Genomic DNA, 20,140 nt, shown 5'->3' on the forward strand with positions numbered 1-20,140 from the left:
AATAAACTTTGAAGTCCCCTTTTATTAAAATTTTATAAACTGAGAGTGTATAGGGTATTATTTTAAGCTTATTTTTAGCATTAATCTAATCTAATAAGAATATAATTTATTTTTAAAAAAATATGGATTTTATATTTTTAGATTTACTAGGTTTTAGCCGCGGCTTAGCTCAAGTGGCATTAGGGAAAAAATAGAAAAGTAATTAATCACGTGTGTCATTTATCAATTAGAATTTTCATAACACATTAAAGTAACAAATATTATTTACTATCACTGTCATAGTATTATATTGTACGCCAAGTAAATAACGGGTCAATGTAGGGCATTCCAATAACGAAATGCATAGTTGTACAACTGTTACGCATTGTTAAATTCATGTTTTAAAAAAAATGTTGATTCAATTTTAGAACCATGTTTTTTTAAATCCGTGTAAAGCGAGGATCCAGTTTATATGTACACGGCTTACAAATGAAACATTGCTCTATTGTTTTTATATAATACGAGCTGAACTATTGCTAGATTTTAGTACATACAATTAAATGAACACAATCGAAAGTTTGATATAAATTATTGTATTTACTTCAAATTAGATATGTACGTCCACATTGTTATTTTTGTGTTTTGGTTTACAAAAATTGTGAGAACAGAGAATTTTGAGAAATAGGTATTCGAACATTGTTTTACTGTCACTGTCTTACAGATGCCTCCCTGATACTGTACGAAAAAAACAAATTCATGTCAGACCTTTTGTTAGAATAGATAAATTCGATGTTTCGTCCTGTTATCCGCATCTCAAACTGAACTGATTTTGTTATTTTTTAGATAAAGTATCAAAATATTTTTTTTTATATCGGTTTGTTTGCGTTTGCGTTTAAAAAGTTATATTTGTATACCGTGCGCCCGAAGACAGCAGATAAACTGTGCTATTTTATGGGTTTGGATGGTTCTAGTTCCTATAATAAACTATTTTTATAAAAACGAAACAAAAGAACACGCCAATGGTAAATATAATATAAAAAAATCACTACTCTAGTGCCATAATCCATAGAGAAAATACGGGAAAACATTTGTATGAAGAAAAGTCGGACCGCGTTTCCTTTTAAGATTAAACATTATTAATAACAAAACTTTACTAAAGAATCTTTAGTAAAAACCGTTCGGTTAAACGTTAAAAAGATCGTGTAACTTTTTATTGGTAAGTAGGTACCAAGGTTCTTGTTTATGATTCAATTCCAAAATTTAAAATAATTCGTTTTCAAATATTGAAGTTAAGTAGGTTCCCAGGTACTTGTTTATGGTTGAATTCCAAAATTTTAAATAATTCATTTTCAAATATTAAATTCTTTTTCCAAATGAATGTCAGCTGATATTATTTTATTACTACCAAAAATCCAGTTTAAAAAAATGTATGGAAGTTATAAGGAATTTAAGGAAATAATCTGATTAGGATCCATAAAAAGCCAATGTTTGTAAACATTCAAAAACAAACTTTTTTAAACATTAAAAAACAACATTTTCCCAAATTTTTATCACATGCATTCTCGTCGAATTTCAACCTTGGTGATGGATAAAAAAAAAATTATGCTCTTAACTTTTTTTCTACTTATTAAATTGAAGACTTGAATGGGAACTATAAATACGCTCGTGGCAAAGATCTACATTTCGCTAAAAACTGCACGTAAATCTGTCCAGTCGTTATTCAGTCCATCGAGGACACACATACAAACATTGCCTTTTATATATGTATACATATATAGATTCGTCTAGTTCATTCAAAAGCAATAAGGAAGATATTAAACAATATATATTATATCGTTATGAGGTTGTGCATCATCCGAAGTTTGTTGAATTCGCTCTTTAAGGAGATCGTTATTTGAATAATAATGCCGTTGTTATTGTTTATTGTAGTACTTATTCATGTTTGTTTTGGTAGATAGACGAAGGTGAGGGTCTTCGAAGTTAAACATTTATTAAATTAGGCACTAGCTGTGAAGATTGGAGATGTTTCCTATTTCTTAATGATCATTATTTGCCATAGCTTCTCCGAGTCGGGCCCGAGACAAGGAGCTTTTGATAAAACCGGGTTGTGGTCCCATGGATTAAAGTTTGAACCCCATTTTTTCTTGAACAAGCTGATAATAAAATCGGACCGCGTCCTATTTATCCGTGTTAGCTCGGATAGTGCTAAAAAGGCGTCTTCGTAAGACTCTCGTGCAAAACAAAAATGCACTTCAAAAATTTTATCATTATAACTGATTTATTTTTTTAGTTTTCTCTATCCGAGTTCGCCACATCAAAGTACGAAAGTAAAAGAGAGTGCTGATATGTACCAAAAACTTCAAACCCACCTGCTATATAAATTTGCTTCGTTGGTTTTTATAACTAACCTTATTCATAGTGATGCTTCGATGTCCCCTAACTGTCTCATTCATGAAGGTACTTGATATTAAAAACATTTTTTGAAAAGAGTCATTGACACATTTTTGGTCATGAGGCTACAAGAGCAGATCCTAGAAAAATGCTCGTATGAGGTTATCCTGTAATTTAAATTAATTATTACCGAAAACACAGACGACTTTCGCTCGGAGAAATTTCTCTTTTGTGACCCCAAGAGTGTTCAATGTCCTAGATGAACATATTTAGTTACCCAAAAGGAATGCTATTTTCAGGGAAAGTGCACTTGCGTGGGTTTTGTCCAAGGGAAGAGAAAAAAAAATACCTTGGTGTTTTAAATATGTGTAATCTGCGGTCAAATACTGCTAAACGAGACAAGGATAATGCATATGGTAACTGTGAAATGTTTAAGGGTTTCAAATAAATAATTACTAATCAGGTAATTTAAGTTCCGTTAATCAGCTTTGTTCTGGGGTGAGTTGTAAAGGGTTGTAGTGTGTAATTCTTACCCACCACTTATGTTATAACCGTCATAATATAACGTAAGGTTTTGCTCAAATTTAAATCGATTCGTGACTGTGGGAATGATTTAAAATGTACATTCATTAATTGATTAAGATTTACATTTGCATATCTGCGTACCTATTTATTGAATACAAGAAAAACAAGAAGAAAAAAAATATCAGTCAACGATTCGTGAGTAACTTTTTTTACATTTTCAATCGACTATTTGTCGCCCAACTAGACAATAGCTTGTTCTAAAGTGGTCAGGTTGTGAATTATTTACTGGTTTGTATTAATGGGACAGAATGAGGCAACATTATGCTGAGCATCAAGGAGAGAATTAAAAATATACAAGCAGGCAACAGTCGGCTATCGCTTGATAATTCGGCCTTTCAGCCCTTCAGATCTTGTTTTGTTGGCCCTGCGGGCCTATGTTGATCGGCCCTTCAGGCCTCAGTCGATTGATTAGGATTTCGGGCTCTGTAAAATTTTGTCCTTTTAAGTCAGCTATCGCTCACTGTTACTGCTAGTAATCAGCACTGCGGGCCTTAATGAATCTGTCCTTATAAATGGCCTGATTTAATCGGCCTTACTTACCTCAGTTATAATAATAGTAATAATTATTATGAAAAAAATAAAATAATAAAAATAAAAGATATTATTATTATGATATTTATAATTAAAAAATCGACTCTTCGGGGCTTACGTAATCGGGCTTCCGGGCATCCTTTTATCGGCCTTACGGGCTTCAGTTGAATGCCCCTTTGGGCCTCACGATTTTCGTTTTTGTTAGTTTAGTTTGTTATTTTCGTAATGGTATTCAAGAGTGCCTTACAAAATGATTAATATGTATGTTTTTTTGTATTATAGATAACTTATAAAGGGCATTAGAGATATTTATTAGCAAGGCCTTTGGAACAAATAAAAAAAAATAGACCCTGAGGGCTTAATATATGAGGCATAACAGGCCGAATAAACTAGCATGTAATAGTCAGCGGTAGCTGACTGTTATTATTTAAATTACAGATTCTTCCCGTTCAATGTAAATCGCTTACAAACATAATTTTTTGTGAAGATATTGAATGTATTATATCTGTAAATGTTGAGCAGGTTTGGTAACATTTTAGATTGCACTGAACAAAAAAAAAATTGCGAGGCTCAAAGGGGCGATATTTTAAGGTGTTTGAGATCCTAACCAGCCGAAGCCCGAGGCCGATCGTCTGAGGCCCGGAGGGCCAATTGCTTGAGGCTCGAAGGGTCAAACTCCCTAGCATGGAACAGTTTCCTGCTAGTCCTAAATAAATGTGTAGTTTTATTTGTTTTTTTTTCATCTAAACTAAATCTACTCTCATAACATATTAACTAAATTTTATTCAACACATATTATCACACTTCTATGTTCACTTCATTTTTTGTACATTGACTTGCTCTCCGTTACAAACGAAAGTTATTTATTTATTTATTTGACACTTTATATACATATATACAATATATAACATATAACGGAGGGCATATTGCCTTAAGGCAATTTCTTCCTACCTACCCAAGCCGTTCAGTTTGAGAAAATTATAAATACATGGACATATTGAATCTTACAATTTTATACAAAGATTAAAAACAGAGAAGATTAACAAAATAAAAAAATTAACACTATACTATGAAGTTGAATCTAATCGATATTAATAATAAATATTTAAAACAAACAAGTATATTAAATGTGATTTTTCTCAAGCCTGGGTGTTCTGTGATGTAATTCACCACTGCAATAATTGGGCCTCCTGGCCTGTTGTGGTGCAAAAAAAAAAAAACAACAATAATAATAATAAAAGTATATGTGAAACATTTAATAAGAATTTTAATAGTCTAGATATATTAAACACTCCATATAATAAGTACAGAAGAGAACTAACAAGCTTGATTCAAAATAAGAGAGAATAGACGTTTTGTCTTTTTTTGTTCTTTATTTCTCGTCATCAAATCAAATACGATTTTCCATTTTTACTTTTCTTCATTCATCCTCCACTACTCCTCATCAAGTTTCTTTTTTTCTTCCCACCATCTCCTTGTTTTGTCCTTTGTTCTTTTATTTTTATTTATCTGAATAACATTCTTTCAATTATCATTCAATTTTTTTATATAGTGTAAACCATCTTCGCTTTATTTTATTACAATTCAGTGAATCCATGTTATTGGACGGCAAGCGCTACTATTTTTATAAATATATATTTTACTGTTTCTGTTTATAATCATTTGACTTGTACATCCGTTTGTATTCTAAATAAATGAATAGCATGTTTTATTTTCTTTATTATCTGAACTCAATCTTCTCCCATAACACACACCGCATTTTATTCCACATACCACACTGCACTATAGACTTTATCTAGTTTTCTCTCGTTGTTTATCTTTTTAAGCATCATTCCATGAAATGCTCATTAAGGTGCATTTATTTTTTGTTGTCGAGTTCACATCTATTCCGTTACAAAGTTTACATTAATTTCCGGCTTGTTTGGCGTAGGTAACCTTATGACGCAGCCGCCTACCTCGGTGCGGTAATATACGCATATTGGAAGTTGAGGAAAGCGGCCAAGGCCAGATAGTTCCCATTGCAATTTTCCCGAACATCTGCTATACGCCGATCCGTGGAGTGTTATGCAAGTTACGCTGGCGAGGAAACAATGGCCGCTGCGGCCGTCGTTTATATTATGTAGTGAGAAAACATTGTTTAGTAATGGCGTGCAGAGAAACAAAAAAAACATTATTTCTATTGTAATTGCAACGCAAACCGGTTCACGATTTCCAAATCGAGTAAAACGTCAAACAATATTTAAAGATGAATATTTATTTAACAGTGTTTGCGTTATGGGGTAAGCGCATTACTAATACCTAGATTTAAGTTTGTAAGTGAAAATTCTTGATGGAATTTCATTGTAATTTATTATATAAATAAAACACGAGTGATACTTTAATCCACAAATTTGGAATATCCAGTGACCGGTTTCATCGCTTTCGCGACATCTTCGAGACTGGTATCTTTATTAAAAAGTTAAATACAGAACAGAGGTAAGGATACATAATTCAAAGTTATATGTAAGTAAATTAAATAAAGTTATTTTTATCTTAAGGATCATTATCAACAAATTTTCTATGGGTTAACTAATGAATGGATATAATGATATTTTAATGAGTTTAAGTTTTTTATTTTATTTTTGGTGTCTCATCCTTCGTGAGTGTGGTTTTGTAAATAATGATTTCTGAAAAACAAAGGGTAAAAAGTCATTAGTAAAATTATATTACAATGGGTAAAGTAATGGAGAATGCACATGTGTTATCTGTTCATTAAGTAATTCTACGTCGGGTTTATTTTTTAATCTATTAATTTCGAGAATTTCTAATTTGTCAAGTTTATGGCCTTTGGGTGCAATATGAATTATTTTTACATTATTTTTAAATTCGAAGGAATGTTTGTTTTCTATTAAATGATTGGCAAAATTTGAATTATCTTTATTATTAGACCATGATGAAATTTTGCCAATCATTTAATAGAAAACAAACATTCCTTCGAATTAAAAAATAATGTAAAAATAATTCATATTAAAGTATCACTCGTGTTTTATTTATATAATAAAATACCTAAATTATTCATTTTATAGTCATAAGGTACGTAATTTATGACGAAGCAACGTTAAGCTTTACTAACGTTGAAACACATTTGATATTTTTTCGCTAAAAAATTAGTTATATATTCACAACAAGCTCTCAAAGTGTTATAAACCATCAGGCAACGTTAGTTCTGTAATATGTAATACGAGTAAGTAATGGACACACTTTTGTATCGCGATATTACATACGTATACATAGTTAAATGATTCCAAAATTTGTTTTGTGCCCAGGCAGATAAAGAATACAGTTCCTACTGTGGTAAAGAACCAGAACTCCAGACGAGCGTTTTTGACTGAATGGCTACTCTCAGGTAAAAATCCCAAGAACGGAAATTGGTGGAACGAAATATTGGTTTTAAAGGTAGTCCTATACCGCAGTATTTTAATGTTCCTGGATTGGAACCTAAAGCGTGAGACTAATCGAATTACCTTCGTATTATAATTAGAAAATGGCAATTGAGTTGTGGTAGAGTGGAGTTCGAACCTCGGACCTATGATTCTTGAGTCCGCGACACTAGCCACGGGACCAACACCCATTTCCTTAATTGATAATGCCATATCTCGTTCGTTTTTTTTACTCAACAACCTATAAAATTTACACCATAAATGCATTTAGGTGACCTCTGTGAATTTTAGCATTGATAATAAATGCATGTTTTTTAAGATGGTGACATTATTTTATAAAACTGCCAAAATGATGAAAATATGGACAAACGGTTTTTCCATTTTGCTTTCGATTCATTTTGACTGAATACTTTTAAAACAAATTTAGCAATTTGATTTTGTCTGTCTTCGTGCAAAATCCATAGACATTTTGCGTAACCTAGATACTCGTACGTATATTCGATAAAACTAATTCATAAACTTTATTTTTATCAAAGAGCTGCACATGCATATTTGATATTCAACCAATTAGATTTTATTTAGTAAAGTTTTATTCTGTATAATTTACTTATCATTCCCTTTCCGTACCTAATGGTGCATAAGACACCTCATTAGTTCACCAACCGCACCGTATCTTGATCATATTTGTTGTATTTTTTTGTATCCGATTGAAGAGGAGTTAAGCTTTAAAACACATTTTACACACATGAATAGACGTAAAAACAATTTACAGACATATAGGAAGGTAAGATAATCGGTCTTACGTTTCAGAAGCCAATCCTCTGACTATTGAATAGTTTAGTGTATAAACAGCTTTGTATAATGATAAATTTTTCATTTATTTGAAAAAAAAAAATATTTTCGCAGTCTTTAATACTTGCATGTGTGTATGATATTTGTATTAACCATGAATAAAAATAAAATAAATAACGCTTTTCTACAGTGAAAAAGTACCTGAATGTTGTTTCTCAATATGTTCATAACATTTATTTTTCGTTCCTTTCATATGTATTTTAAATAAAACATTTTGTCAATAACGAGTTTGCCAAAATGTATGTACACAAAACTGGATTCAACCCCTAAAGAGCCATTAATATTAATATTTTACAACAGAGATAGATAACATCTATCCCAGAAAAGGAAATATGGAAGTCTAGGCATTTACAGGGCTGGTGTTTAAAATAAAGATGTTCTAACACTGGCAGAATGTTTAGTGTTACACGGTGCGTAAAGCGGTCACTTCATCCGCCCAATGGCAGGTCGTAAGCCCTGTGAATACCTAGATTTTAATATTACGAGTACCTTTTCTTAGGTGTTCTACATCTCTGTTGTAATATTTAAAACACTTTGTATATTTACGCCAAACGCGGGTATAATAATATAATTTAGAACGCAATTAGCTTCGGGTATTAACGAAATAAAATATAAACGAAACCAATATATTATACAGGATAGTTTCTAAGCACTGATATGGTTAGATGGAGGCCTGAAATGAATCAGAGTGGGTTTTGTTTTTATACATTTGTAGTATTAAAGCCGGGTGTGAAGAATTTTGGAACACAATGTTATTTATTAAAGTTTTACCTGAATTTATCCAATCAGTATAATTATTTTGATTTAATTTATATTTACACCTGTGGTGCTATTCTGAACCATTCTCGTGGCACGAGAAAACAGTTTTTCTCGTTTATATTGTATGTAAATAGAGATAATACGGCCGCAAGAGCATTTGGAATACCAGCCCAGGGTCCCGATTACAATGGGAAGTTAACAGAGTTGTCTTTGACTGTCTATAAAGAAAAACCGATATTTGTGGATGAGTATATTTGCTTGAACATTTAAAGTATCTTCGTCAGTAACATATAATTGAACTTGCTTCCAGTAAAAAAATGTATGCATATTCTGCTTTTCATACAGAAAATTTAATTTTACATTATAGATAAGATTAAAGATAAATGTTAACTTCCCATTGTAATCTGGGCCCTGATGATGGGGAATTCTGAATACCCAAAACTTGTTGTGTTCTAACTTACATGCAACTCGTGTGTGGCGTAAAAATAATGGAAAAAGTTTATTTATTTATTATACTTTTTGAATGTTATTCCACAAAGCAAATACTGAAACAATAAAAATTTAGTTGCCGGCTGCTACATGCAAGGGAATTCGGCCCTCCGAGCCCCATTTTACTGGCCCAATGAGCCTCAACTAATTACTCCTTTGGGCTTCGGTTATTTAGGATCTTAGGCATCATGTAATATCACCACTTTGTTCCTCACAATTCATTTTTTTAAGTTCGGAGCAATCTTTATGTAATAAAGAAGAATTCGTCAGACAATACAGGGTGTTCTTTAAAACCTGCCACATCCGAAACCACAATGATCAGTATGAGCAAGAAGACATATTGGCACATAAAAATATTTTTTAGAACGAATAAAATGTCAAAAAATAAAATTTCAAAAAAAGGAAATGGTTGCTTACTTCTGCAGGGGTGAAACGAGGAGGGGGAAGGGGGGAGTCTGACACTGCGTCTCGCTACCATCATTTCTCCCCTGCAAAAGTAAGCAAACATTTGTTTTTTTTATATTTTATTTTTTTAAATTTTCTTTGTTCTAAATATTTTTATAAATATGCTAATATGTCTTTTTGTCCATATTGATCATCGTGGTTTCAGATGTGACAGGATTTAAAGAACACCTGTATAATTCTACCAAAACTTTACAAAAGTTTTAGATAATATACTAAATATCTAGGCAAAAAAAAACTGTTTCTAAGTGAATCTGTAATTTATAATAATATTGGGTGACTGTTATATATCTTACATCGCTAAGAGATCGGGTTGAAATTGACACGTGCGGGGGCAGTTGTAAAAAGGGTCAACACATACCGCGAGAAAAAATTATTGACCAAATATTTTTTTTACTAATTGTGACGCATTAATGTCTCTCTTGCATAAGGGATTAAATTATGAAGATAGAAATGGGCCCTGAAAAGGCGGGTGAAAGCTAATACAGATAGATTCTGGAAGAAATCGAGAAAAAATATGGACCTTTTGCATTATTTATGTGCGGCAGATGGGTCAGATACGCCGCTGATTAAAATAATACCTAATATTATAGATACCTGTTTGCTTATGAATTACATACTGATTTATTTTTGTGTTTTTTAAACTTTTTCAACCTTTCCTCTACTGTCCTAAAAACACCTGCGCGTTACGGTGCTGTGTAGTCACTACACATTAAAAAAAATTAGAGATTTAAAAAGGGAAAAATGGAATATTTATAGGGAATGGCTTTTATTAACCATAATTTAATTCAAAGATGATAATACTTAAAATCTAGCTTCTGAAAACATTAAAAAACCATTGGGTATCGCTAACGACTCGGGCGAAACGTGCACCCGGGCTGAATTCCCTAGAGCTACTAAGTAGCTAGTACTGGACTACGTGACTGGACATATTTTATAGTGGACGTGTAACGCCAAGTGTTATTGGTATACTGTGAGTAAACTTTTGATGATATTTGTAATTTATCCCCGATTTCCGATAAAATGCTTTGTTTGTGCCTAACAAGTACTTATTACTTATAAACAAATTATTTCAATCAATACGCAAATGTGTAATGAAGAAATACTGAAAATCTAAACCCAATATTTTTGATATTTATAAAGATATAATAGTTTATTAGACGCAATGTGAACTAGCTACACATCACCGGGGAGGGAGGGTTAATAATATTATATCCGCGCACTTCTAATGTTATACCCACTTACCAAAACAAGATTTATCTGTGAGGCTTTTTCGCCCCACAAAGTTTATTTAATTAGTGATGGAGAAATAATAAGGGAGAGAAACAGATAATAAACAGATTGATATCATCCATATGTAGCAGTAATCCGTTGACATTTTCATTCCCCATTGTGTCTAATATCGAAAGAAGGGTGTTTCTCGAGGCGTGAATTTCCCAACCCCTTATCGAAGGAAAATAATACGAGAATATCACATAAATAATTTCAATCAGAGATAAAAAACGAATCTCTAATATTGAATTGAGTGATTGCTTCTGTTCTGTACTGGACCGTTTTACACGTACCGTGCCAATCTGGTTCGGTAAAATAAGGGTGGGTAGATAATTTTTGTATCGGGCAAGTCGGGTTTTGGCTGTGTCGTGGTGAACAAGCATATTAGCAAATATGAACTTGACCCTTATTATTGTAGGGTCATTGGTTGAGCCGATAGTTTGTTTCAATGTATTTTAGCCAGAAGAATCGCATGTAAGTAGATACTGGCTAATTTTGATTTGTGAGGTTGCCACGCCTGACCGGACATTTTGTTGGTTGGCAACACTGCTCGTCCTCCGTGCCTCTCTTCGCTTTTTCAACGAGTTATGTTCGCACGCTTTTCTAATTGTTGAAAAGTATTTTTCGCTTTTTTCTCCGTAAAAGTTAATATAACGCCGCGAACATTTTATCATCCATCGCCATTAATCATTATCCGCCGCGCCGCCTCCAGACTCCAGACAATTGTGTGCATGCAGTTTTCCTGATCACCAGTTTCCCCGTTAGCGCGTGAGCTGATCGCCGACAAGGAAGAAGACTCAACACTAAGTTAGTCAGTGTTTTTACATATTGATTTTCTCTGGTTTGAGAAAATTTTAATAGATTGTTGGCTGCATAATCCACTAGCTCACATTGGCAGTTTTGGAGAAAATAATTTGATTGTCAGCTATAATTTTTTAAAAATTTAAATCGCAAAAGGAAAATTCTATTTACACGGCTTCTCCAGTAATTTTCGCCGGTTAAAATTTCGTCGTTTAAAGCTTTGAAAGGAACAAGAAAACAAAAGAAAAGAAAGTAAAATGAAACGTCGCTTATAACTTCAAACACAGCACAGAAATTAAATATTGTCAAAACTCAAAACATGTCAAATAACTTTAACTATATTTGTGTTCTTTAAACATTTGATTTGCTCTCATTGTAATAAAACACCGTTTAAATGTAAGATTGAAAATTTTCAACCTTTCAATTCAATAACATTAAGTAGTGTTTTTTTAATTTACTGAATTACCCCATATAAAAATTATAATTCGTGTCTTTTTTTACATTACATAGCTGTCAAGTCTGCACTCGCGAATATGTAGCCATATAAATATTTTATGGGGTAAACGGGTCTTTTTTTCTATTTGTGTTTTATTTATTTCTGAATTAAATTTGAATATTGTCTGTTTAATCAGCTATGTACCTACCTTTAAGGCACTCTTAGAAGTAAGTACTTTGCTCTGTTTCAATCCACTGCAACCTATGAAATAGCTGGCTGGGGGGGTTGTGCGGCATCCATTTTAAAGTCTCTCATAATTTCACAGAAATTGTTATTGAGTAAAATATTCCATACCATAACATACCCGTCAGAACAGTTGTCACAATACGTGAAGGTGCTGGATATGAGACAACTGTACTTGAAAGAAGCACTTCTGCACGCTTCTGGTCCAACAATAAGGAGAGGTCTCAGAAAAACGAAACGTTTTAAACGAAAAAAAAAATTATATTTTTATTTATATCCCTACAGAGATGAGGTAGAATTTTTTCAAATTCAAGGTTCAGGATTATAGATATTCGAGCGAGAACAGGGCTTATGACCTGTCATTGGCTGGGTTAAGTGGCCACTTTATGTAGGTACTACAACATTCCCCATTACGCTTATTTAGCGAATATCCACACCAGGTAACATTTTTGGTTTTTGTATATATGCTACGAATCAAGAACCCATCCACAAGCGAGTTGGAAGCGCCATCTATGTATTGATATTGAAGTTAAGTATTTAATTAGCAGATTACTTTATTTTATGTAGTTAAGACTCATCAGCCGAGTTAAATTAAGTACTAGTAAACGCCTGCAGATGACTCTGCAATTTATTTTTACTTATATTTTTACCAGATTTTTTATAACATTTATAACGAACCAAAAAATATTAGAAAAAAAAATGTTTTAAAAAATATATCAAAATTGCGATAGAGACGTCATAAGAGCAAAATTTTTAGTTACTATTTTACCTATTAGTGTTCATTATTTTATTATTATTTATATATATGTACTCGAAAGTATGTGCATTAGTGTATGCGTATATGTTCATGTGTGTATATATGTGTATATATATGCATGTTCATGTGTGTGTATGTATGTATGTATATATGTATGTATGTATGTATGTATGTATGTATGTATATATATGGATGTGTGTGTGTTTGTATACGTATGCATGTTAAATGTGTAAATTAATTTGCATTTTTATTTCTTTTTTCATTGTTTTATATTTACTTACTATTTCTTCTTCTTCTCTTCCTTCCCTTTTTTCCCATCCCACTTCCTTTCACCCCTTGCGAACTGTACGTTTTGTTTTTTTATATTTTTGTTCCTATATGAAACCCATAATTGGACTTGTTATTTGTTGTTATGCTTTATGTATTGTTTATTACTATGACTGTTAGTTAAAAAAAAAATATATCCTTACGAGGTTTTCCCAGAGCACGAATTATGTCATACCCAAAACCCGTACGACATTTGCATTTGCTGCGAGAGTATTCCATATTTTGGAAGAGCGTATTAAGGTCTCAAGGACAAAAACTATCGACAAGAAAGGAGTTCAGGGCTGGATTTTCCTTAGTGGGAGGGATTTGAGTAGGAAACTCCTTGATGATTTTTCGAATGTTTGAGTTAACTGTTTACCATATTTTTTATTTTTTTTTATTTCAAAATACAAAAATGTACAAAAACACAATTGTATTCCCATGAGTTAGCAAACTCATTTTGGGATTGATACAATTAAAGATTATCAGATAGAAAATAAAAATACATTTTGTTGAACATAATTAAAACAAAAATGGACATATCTCGGAGACCTTTTTAAAAACAAATTATAATATATTATTTAACATAAAATCACATGGGTTAAGGGTTATCGAGAAATAATTTGAGGAAATGAGTTTTTAGTGTTATTTGATTTCCATTCGTAGACTGGTAAGAAATTGATTTAAAGTGTTATATATATGTTTTATTTTTTTATGTGTTATATATATGTTTTATTTTTTTTAAATTCATTTTTCTGATCCTATATTTGTGATCATGTACTTATGTATCTGTGTCAACTAATTGCTCGTGCCATCTCAACACAGGACTGTTAGTCCCATGGAGTTGGAACTCACGTCTCAAATAATGCACAGTAAACTTACGTATGTAAATAAATAAATGAATTGATAGAAATAATCAGACGATTGGATGAATATAAATTTAAATGTGCATTACAATTAATATTTCATGTATAAATACAGTCAAATATAAAAAGGGTCACTGAAATAATTCCGCCTCGTCGTATAGTGATTAACTCCGAGCCTACCATGCTGAGGTCCCGGCTTTGACTAAAAATCTTCGATTCGGCGAAAGATTCGATTCGGGAAGGTCAACATAAAATATTGATTGATAAGGTGCAATAATTAATGTCGACCTTATGATCAAATAAAGTTATTCATAATAATATAATATCGGGTTGTGGTCCTGTGGCTAGTGTCTCGGACTCACGGACCAAAGGTCTGTGGTTCGAATCCCACTTTACCCCAACTTGATTCCCATTTTCTAATAGTGAGTTATTTACAACTCGTTGAAAATGGCCCTCAAAATTAAATATTTGGGTAAATCATAAGAACGCAAATATTTCTTTTTTTACAAAAAAAAAAAAAAAAAATATGACGTACTTCAATGCATTATCACGTATGTTAAGATCGTATAATAATGTAGAAAGTAATGCTGATATTGATATCTTTAATGATACATTAAATATTTATACTAACGCAATTTATAAAATCAAATAGTCACTTATTTTAGTTAGGTAAAATAAAATTTGTATTAACCTGTGAGTAAAAAAATACTGTCATAACTTTTGTAACAATCATAGAATTCAATTAAGCTAGCCAATTGAAGAAAATATCTATTATAAAGTTTTTTTTTTCTTTATTTATGCATGCTGTGTTCACATATAGTTGATGAACACTATCTAAAATAAAAATTTGTGATTATTATACCATGTCATACGAATTGTCAATTGTTTGTGAACCAAAATAAATCAAATAAAATGTTATTGAAAAGCAAATACAATATCTTGTAAAACATATTTTTTTCTTTCGAATGACGTATAATCTTCACCATTTTTTATTTACTTTTAGTGTTCATTTTTAAATTTGGAAATAAAAAGGACTCAACTTCTTTTAACCACTTATAAAACAGTATAATCTCTTAAGTCATTATTGTAAGGGCCATGGAGTGGCAATACACAATTTGCGCGGGTATTACTTGAATGAATTGTTGATCTGTGTTAAATTTTGCGGGGTGAGAAAGGATGCGGTGAGCGAAGATGGCAGATGCGGACTAAACAATATGTGGCGAAACAAACTACAGCAGACAAAAATCCTCCCTATGGGAAGTCAGGAAATGGGATCAGGGACAGGAATCCGGATGCTAAATCTCAAAGTCCTGGCTTCTGGGTATTGTTTCATTTTTTCGGCAAACACAGCACTTTCACCACGTTTTGTGGGGAATATATCAATGAATGTGGCGGCGGTGGTCGGAAAATGTCAAGGTGTGTAGATGCGAGCAGATGATTAAAAAGCGAGCGGATGCCGGTAGATAAATTATGAAACCTGCGGTTGTCTCCAGAACCAATAATGCAGAGAGAAAAAACACAAGACTGTTGATGTTGGCCGCTATGGATATAGAAAATTGTTCTCATAGCAACCGTAGCTATGGGTGGCCATAGAGACGAGGAGAATAAATAAATATTGCAAGTTGGGAAATCACAGGGTGGGTAGTATAGGTGGACCTTTATCAACTGGTGGGCCCATCCAGGCCAGTTGTAGCATAAAAAGTTTTTTTTCCAATATCACTGATTAATAGAGAGCCGCAATTTTTTTCCCTCTTTTTATCCGAGCGCTAGCTCCTTGTTAACGGATAATTGTAAATAATTTGGGTTTTTAGCTAACATTTTAAAATATCTCGACTTATGCATGTGGTAACGCCGTGTAAAGGTACTTAGCACAGCCTTTTCAGTTTTAAAAAAACGAGAGTTCCCTATTTTTTTCCTAGCTTATTAAGTTATATTTAGGTACTGCAATAGGTATGTTCTTTCAAACTGCTCAAAATATTGTGTGAGGATGTGTTGAGATATTCGTCTGACTTTATCAAAAATCTTCTCTGCTTCTCAGCTGATGAAGAGGAAACCACAGAAAACTCAATAGATAGAAGTCAGATCATGACAGACATCAACAGACATTCTATTTCACTTAAATAGTGGATGCCTTTTGTGCCATTTTGGGTATTTAAATAATTACTTACAACTTACAACTCTGACCAAGTATGATATAATCTCTTGTTATAAGTCCTCGTGATTTGTCTCGGTTCCGATATCACACAGATCCTCATTCCGTCTTTATCTGCATTCGCTCTAAGCTGGGAAGGAGACTATGCATCAAGAAATGAGGAACATCTTTACGTGTCTCGTCACATGATAGCTTTTGACTTCTAAGAGCTTAAAACGATGAAGGTAGCTCATAAATCACCGTTGCCGGTGAGGATTTGAGTCAGTAAATACATCGGTCGCGTTTATAAAAATACATGTCACACGGTAAAATTAAAATAGATTGATTTTTATTATACTATTTTCATATTATTATTATGTTTAGTGACTACTCTCAGGTAAAAATCATGCATGAGAAAATCAAGTGGAAGTTTGTCGGCCTCATGGTACTCTGGTTAGTGCATTTTCCTGTCAATCAAATAAATTTAAAAAATAGTACAATAAAAATCCATCCACATTCTAAGTAATTTTATAGTGCTATATGAATTTATAAAGTCTATTTTTTAGTAATAAAATAACCAGCAATTAGATTGATTTATTTATACGCTCACTGGGCATTTTTAAGGACATATTTAAACATATAATATTATTATAAAGGAAAGTAGAAAGACACAATGGTATATAGTAGACTTGGCGAGAGTTGATTCAGTGATCGTATGAATAAAGACAACTTGTTATCAAAGAAATCAAGACTGGTTGTTTGTTGGCCGACCTAAGAATTATGAACATAGGGGAATGAAAACCATAAGATGTCCAGTATACGCACAGCTTAACTAAGATAATAAATTATTAGATGAGTATTTTTGTACACAAATAGGGAACAAGGCATAAGCCTTTATCTGTATTATACAATGACTTCACTTCGATCTAAAATACGCAGGTTATACCTAAGTATTTCATTAGAATAATTCCGTGAAATGGAATATTACTAACATTTTATCGTCGATTATTGATATATCGGCCATAAGGCAAGTATATTTTCACGGTAAAGCTATGAGACATCTACCTGTATACGAATAGTGCATAATACTTGATGAAACATGTACTTTCAAAACCCATCAATAGATGGCACACTATTTAGCATCGTCAGTGTCGGCGTTGGTGGAGGAAAAATAAATTAAACGGATGCGTTACAAAATGATCGTTTAATTTGCTTTATGCTTCACAAATAATATTTCATGTTATAAAAATAAAAGCATCATAAAATCAACACTAAAATTTTAAAATAAATCACAAATAACGTTCAAGCATGGACTTTAGAAAGCAAACTCCGCGGCATTAAAAATAAATATTGTAAAATGAAACGAAAATGGCAGTGTTCCAAATAACTAGCTAGGTAATAAATAAAGTAAGAGATTCACAAGTCAAAAATAAACAATGTTTGGAAATATCCGAGAAGATAGAAATTTTGTAATTTATCGAATCAGACAAATCCAAAAAGATCGGATTTCGAAAGTTGTTTGGGTTAAAACGCACTTATTCATTCTTATGAATATCCAAATAACAATCGAAATGCGATAAATTTAAATAAGACACAAACAATACGTTATATTACGGCATCTACTAATTTATGTTTTCTATTTTTCATACTTCTTCTAACTGGAGACGTTACTAGTCCCTGAGCAGGATTGATAATAGCTTGTGATAAAACTTGTTGGAAACTACTCGGGTCAAGCGAGTTGGGTTGAAAGAGAGATTTGAAGTACGAAGCAGAGTCGCCACCCCCATTACACTGGCTACACGGGTAGGGGACTGTCACTGCTGAAGGAAACATCGGCTGCACCGTTTCGCCTGTTGTGCTGTTGCCAGGACAGTATGGGAAAAATATTACGGGGATGTATCCTATTATACCGTAGGCAGGTAAAAAGTTGGATGGATATTGTTGGATTGGACCGGGCGTGGTTGTAGTCTGAGTCTGTTGAGACGTTTGGTTTTGGTTTTGGACTAAATAACAGGGACACGATCCGGGACTCGGTACGATGGGCAAGGGATACGGAATGACAAACAGAGGAGCATTCGGATTTTGTATATTTGACCCGGATGTTGGAGGTCTATGAGGAGGATGAACACCGGATGCGTCGATTCCAGGATATGGGTAAATTTCGTTTCCTGTTTGTCCGGGATAACCACCTACACCTGGATATCCAGGTACTAACAATGGTTGTCCAGGTTGTCCGGGTTGTCCAGGATATCCAACATTACCGGGAATTCCAGGTAATCCAGGATATTGTGTTATTACAGGATATCCACCAGTGCCGGGCTGTCCAGGTTGACCAGGTATTCCTGGAGAACCTGGGATTCCTGGTTGGCCAGGGAGTCCTGGATATCCTCCTCCACTAGGTTGTCCTGGATATACCCCAGTTACCATCTGTCCAGGTTGACCAGGTGTTCCTGAGGTTCCTGGTTTTCCTGGAATTCCTGGCTGTCCAGGTAAACCTGGTGATCCTGGGCTGCCTGGATATCCTCCTGCTCCAGGTTGTCCCGGATATACCCCAGTTACCAGTTGACCTGGGTATCCAATCTGTCCAGGTTGACCAGGTGTTCCTGAGGTACCTGGTTTTCCTGGAATACCTGGTTGGCCAGGTAAACCTGGTGATCCAGGCTGTCCTGGATATACCCCAGTCACCAATTGTCCTGGGTATCCTTCGTCAGGTTTGACTTGATTATCGATTTCAGGTTTGTTGACGGGTCTTTGTGTTGCCGGTTCTGGTGTTCCTGTAAAACAGACTTGTTGCTATTTATAATAATTATTAAGATGTAACCAAAATTTATTATTATTATCAACATATGCGTGTGCTTATGATGACTATTTTGTACTTATGAAAACAATTAACCGGGTACATATTTTTTTACACAAGATTTAGCACCAAACCCTAATGTTATATCAATTTGACAAAATCAAAGTTTTAATTTTTTTTATATCTATTGTAATTGGTAAGGCTATTTATTTATTGCGCAATCAAATGCTACATCGTTGTACACCCCATTTAAACTTTTGTATTTTCATTTCATATCTTGTCATGTTATTTGCAATTTTATGTAAAACATTGAATCAATATTTTAATAGTAAATAACCTAAAAAAAACATCTTGTATCAAAAAATATATTGTAGGGTACAATTAAAAATACTATATTCCTAACCTGTCAGTTCATTAGTCCCAGTTCCAGTTGGTCCGACTGGTCCAGTGCTATCTGGGTTAAATCCTGTAAAAAATCGATATAATTTATGATTCCGAAAAGATTTTACACTATCCAATAGTGATGGAATATATAGATTTCAGAATTATTATTCACCTATTTCATTAAAAACGGTTTATTCATAACTTCACTTGCTAGTTATAACTATGTACAATGTATGAATCAAAAACAAATTTTGCGCACATTCAATGAAATAATGAGTGAGAATTTAAAATTGTTTGATTTTCAAGAAATACAAAATTACCAGGCGTTCCTGGACTTCCAGCCGAGCCCGGTAATCCCGGCGATCCAGGCAATCCTGGAGATCCCGGTGATCCTGGCGATCCTGGCGATCCAGGTGATCCTGGTGATCCAGGCGATCCTGGTGATCCAGGCGATCCCGGATACCCAGAAACTGCAAATAAATAGATTGTTCAGTAAAAAACATTTTTTATTATTCTTGAGTCCATGAGTAATGACACACACACGTGCTAAATCATTTCACCTGAAATGAGCGACGACCGATGAAGCAAGTCATCATTATATATATTTATATATTTTTTAAATTTATTTAAATTTCATTGATAAACCCTTACGGGTTACATACATTTAACAAAATATTTTC

At 33.2% G+C, this 20,140-nt stretch overlaps 1 protein-coding gene across 3 annotated transcripts in view; it reads right to left on the reverse strand.

Moving 5' to 3' along the window:
- Positions 1–17,464: 17,464 nt before the first annotated feature.
- Positions 17,465–20,140, reverse strand: part of LOC148282511 (uncharacterized) — a 107,874-nt gene continuing 105,198 nt past the window's right edge. For all 3 annotated transcript variants that reach the window (XM_088224978.1, XM_088224977.1, XM_088224976.1), the window contains 3 exons: positions 19,781–19,930; positions 19,480–19,542; positions 17,465–19,053 (listed from right to left, as the gene is read on the reverse strand). In XM_088224978.1, the coding sequence (XP_088081104.1) occupies positions 17,885–19,053; positions 19,480–19,542; positions 19,781–19,930 (1,382 nt within the window). In that variant the 3' untranslated portion in view covers positions 17,465–17,884. The remainder of the gene's footprint in view (positions 19,054–19,479; positions 19,543–19,780; positions 19,931–20,140) is intronic.

The sequence above is a fragment of the Micrasema longulum genome, unplaced genomic scaffold, assembly GCF_059751315.1.
Source record: "Micrasema longulum isolate JH-2025_06_02 unplaced genomic scaffold, ASM5975131v1 h1tg000322l, whole genome shotgun sequence".
NCBI classification, from domain to species: domain Eukaryota; kingdom Metazoa; phylum Arthropoda; class Insecta; order Trichoptera; family Brachycentridae; genus Micrasema; species Micrasema longulum.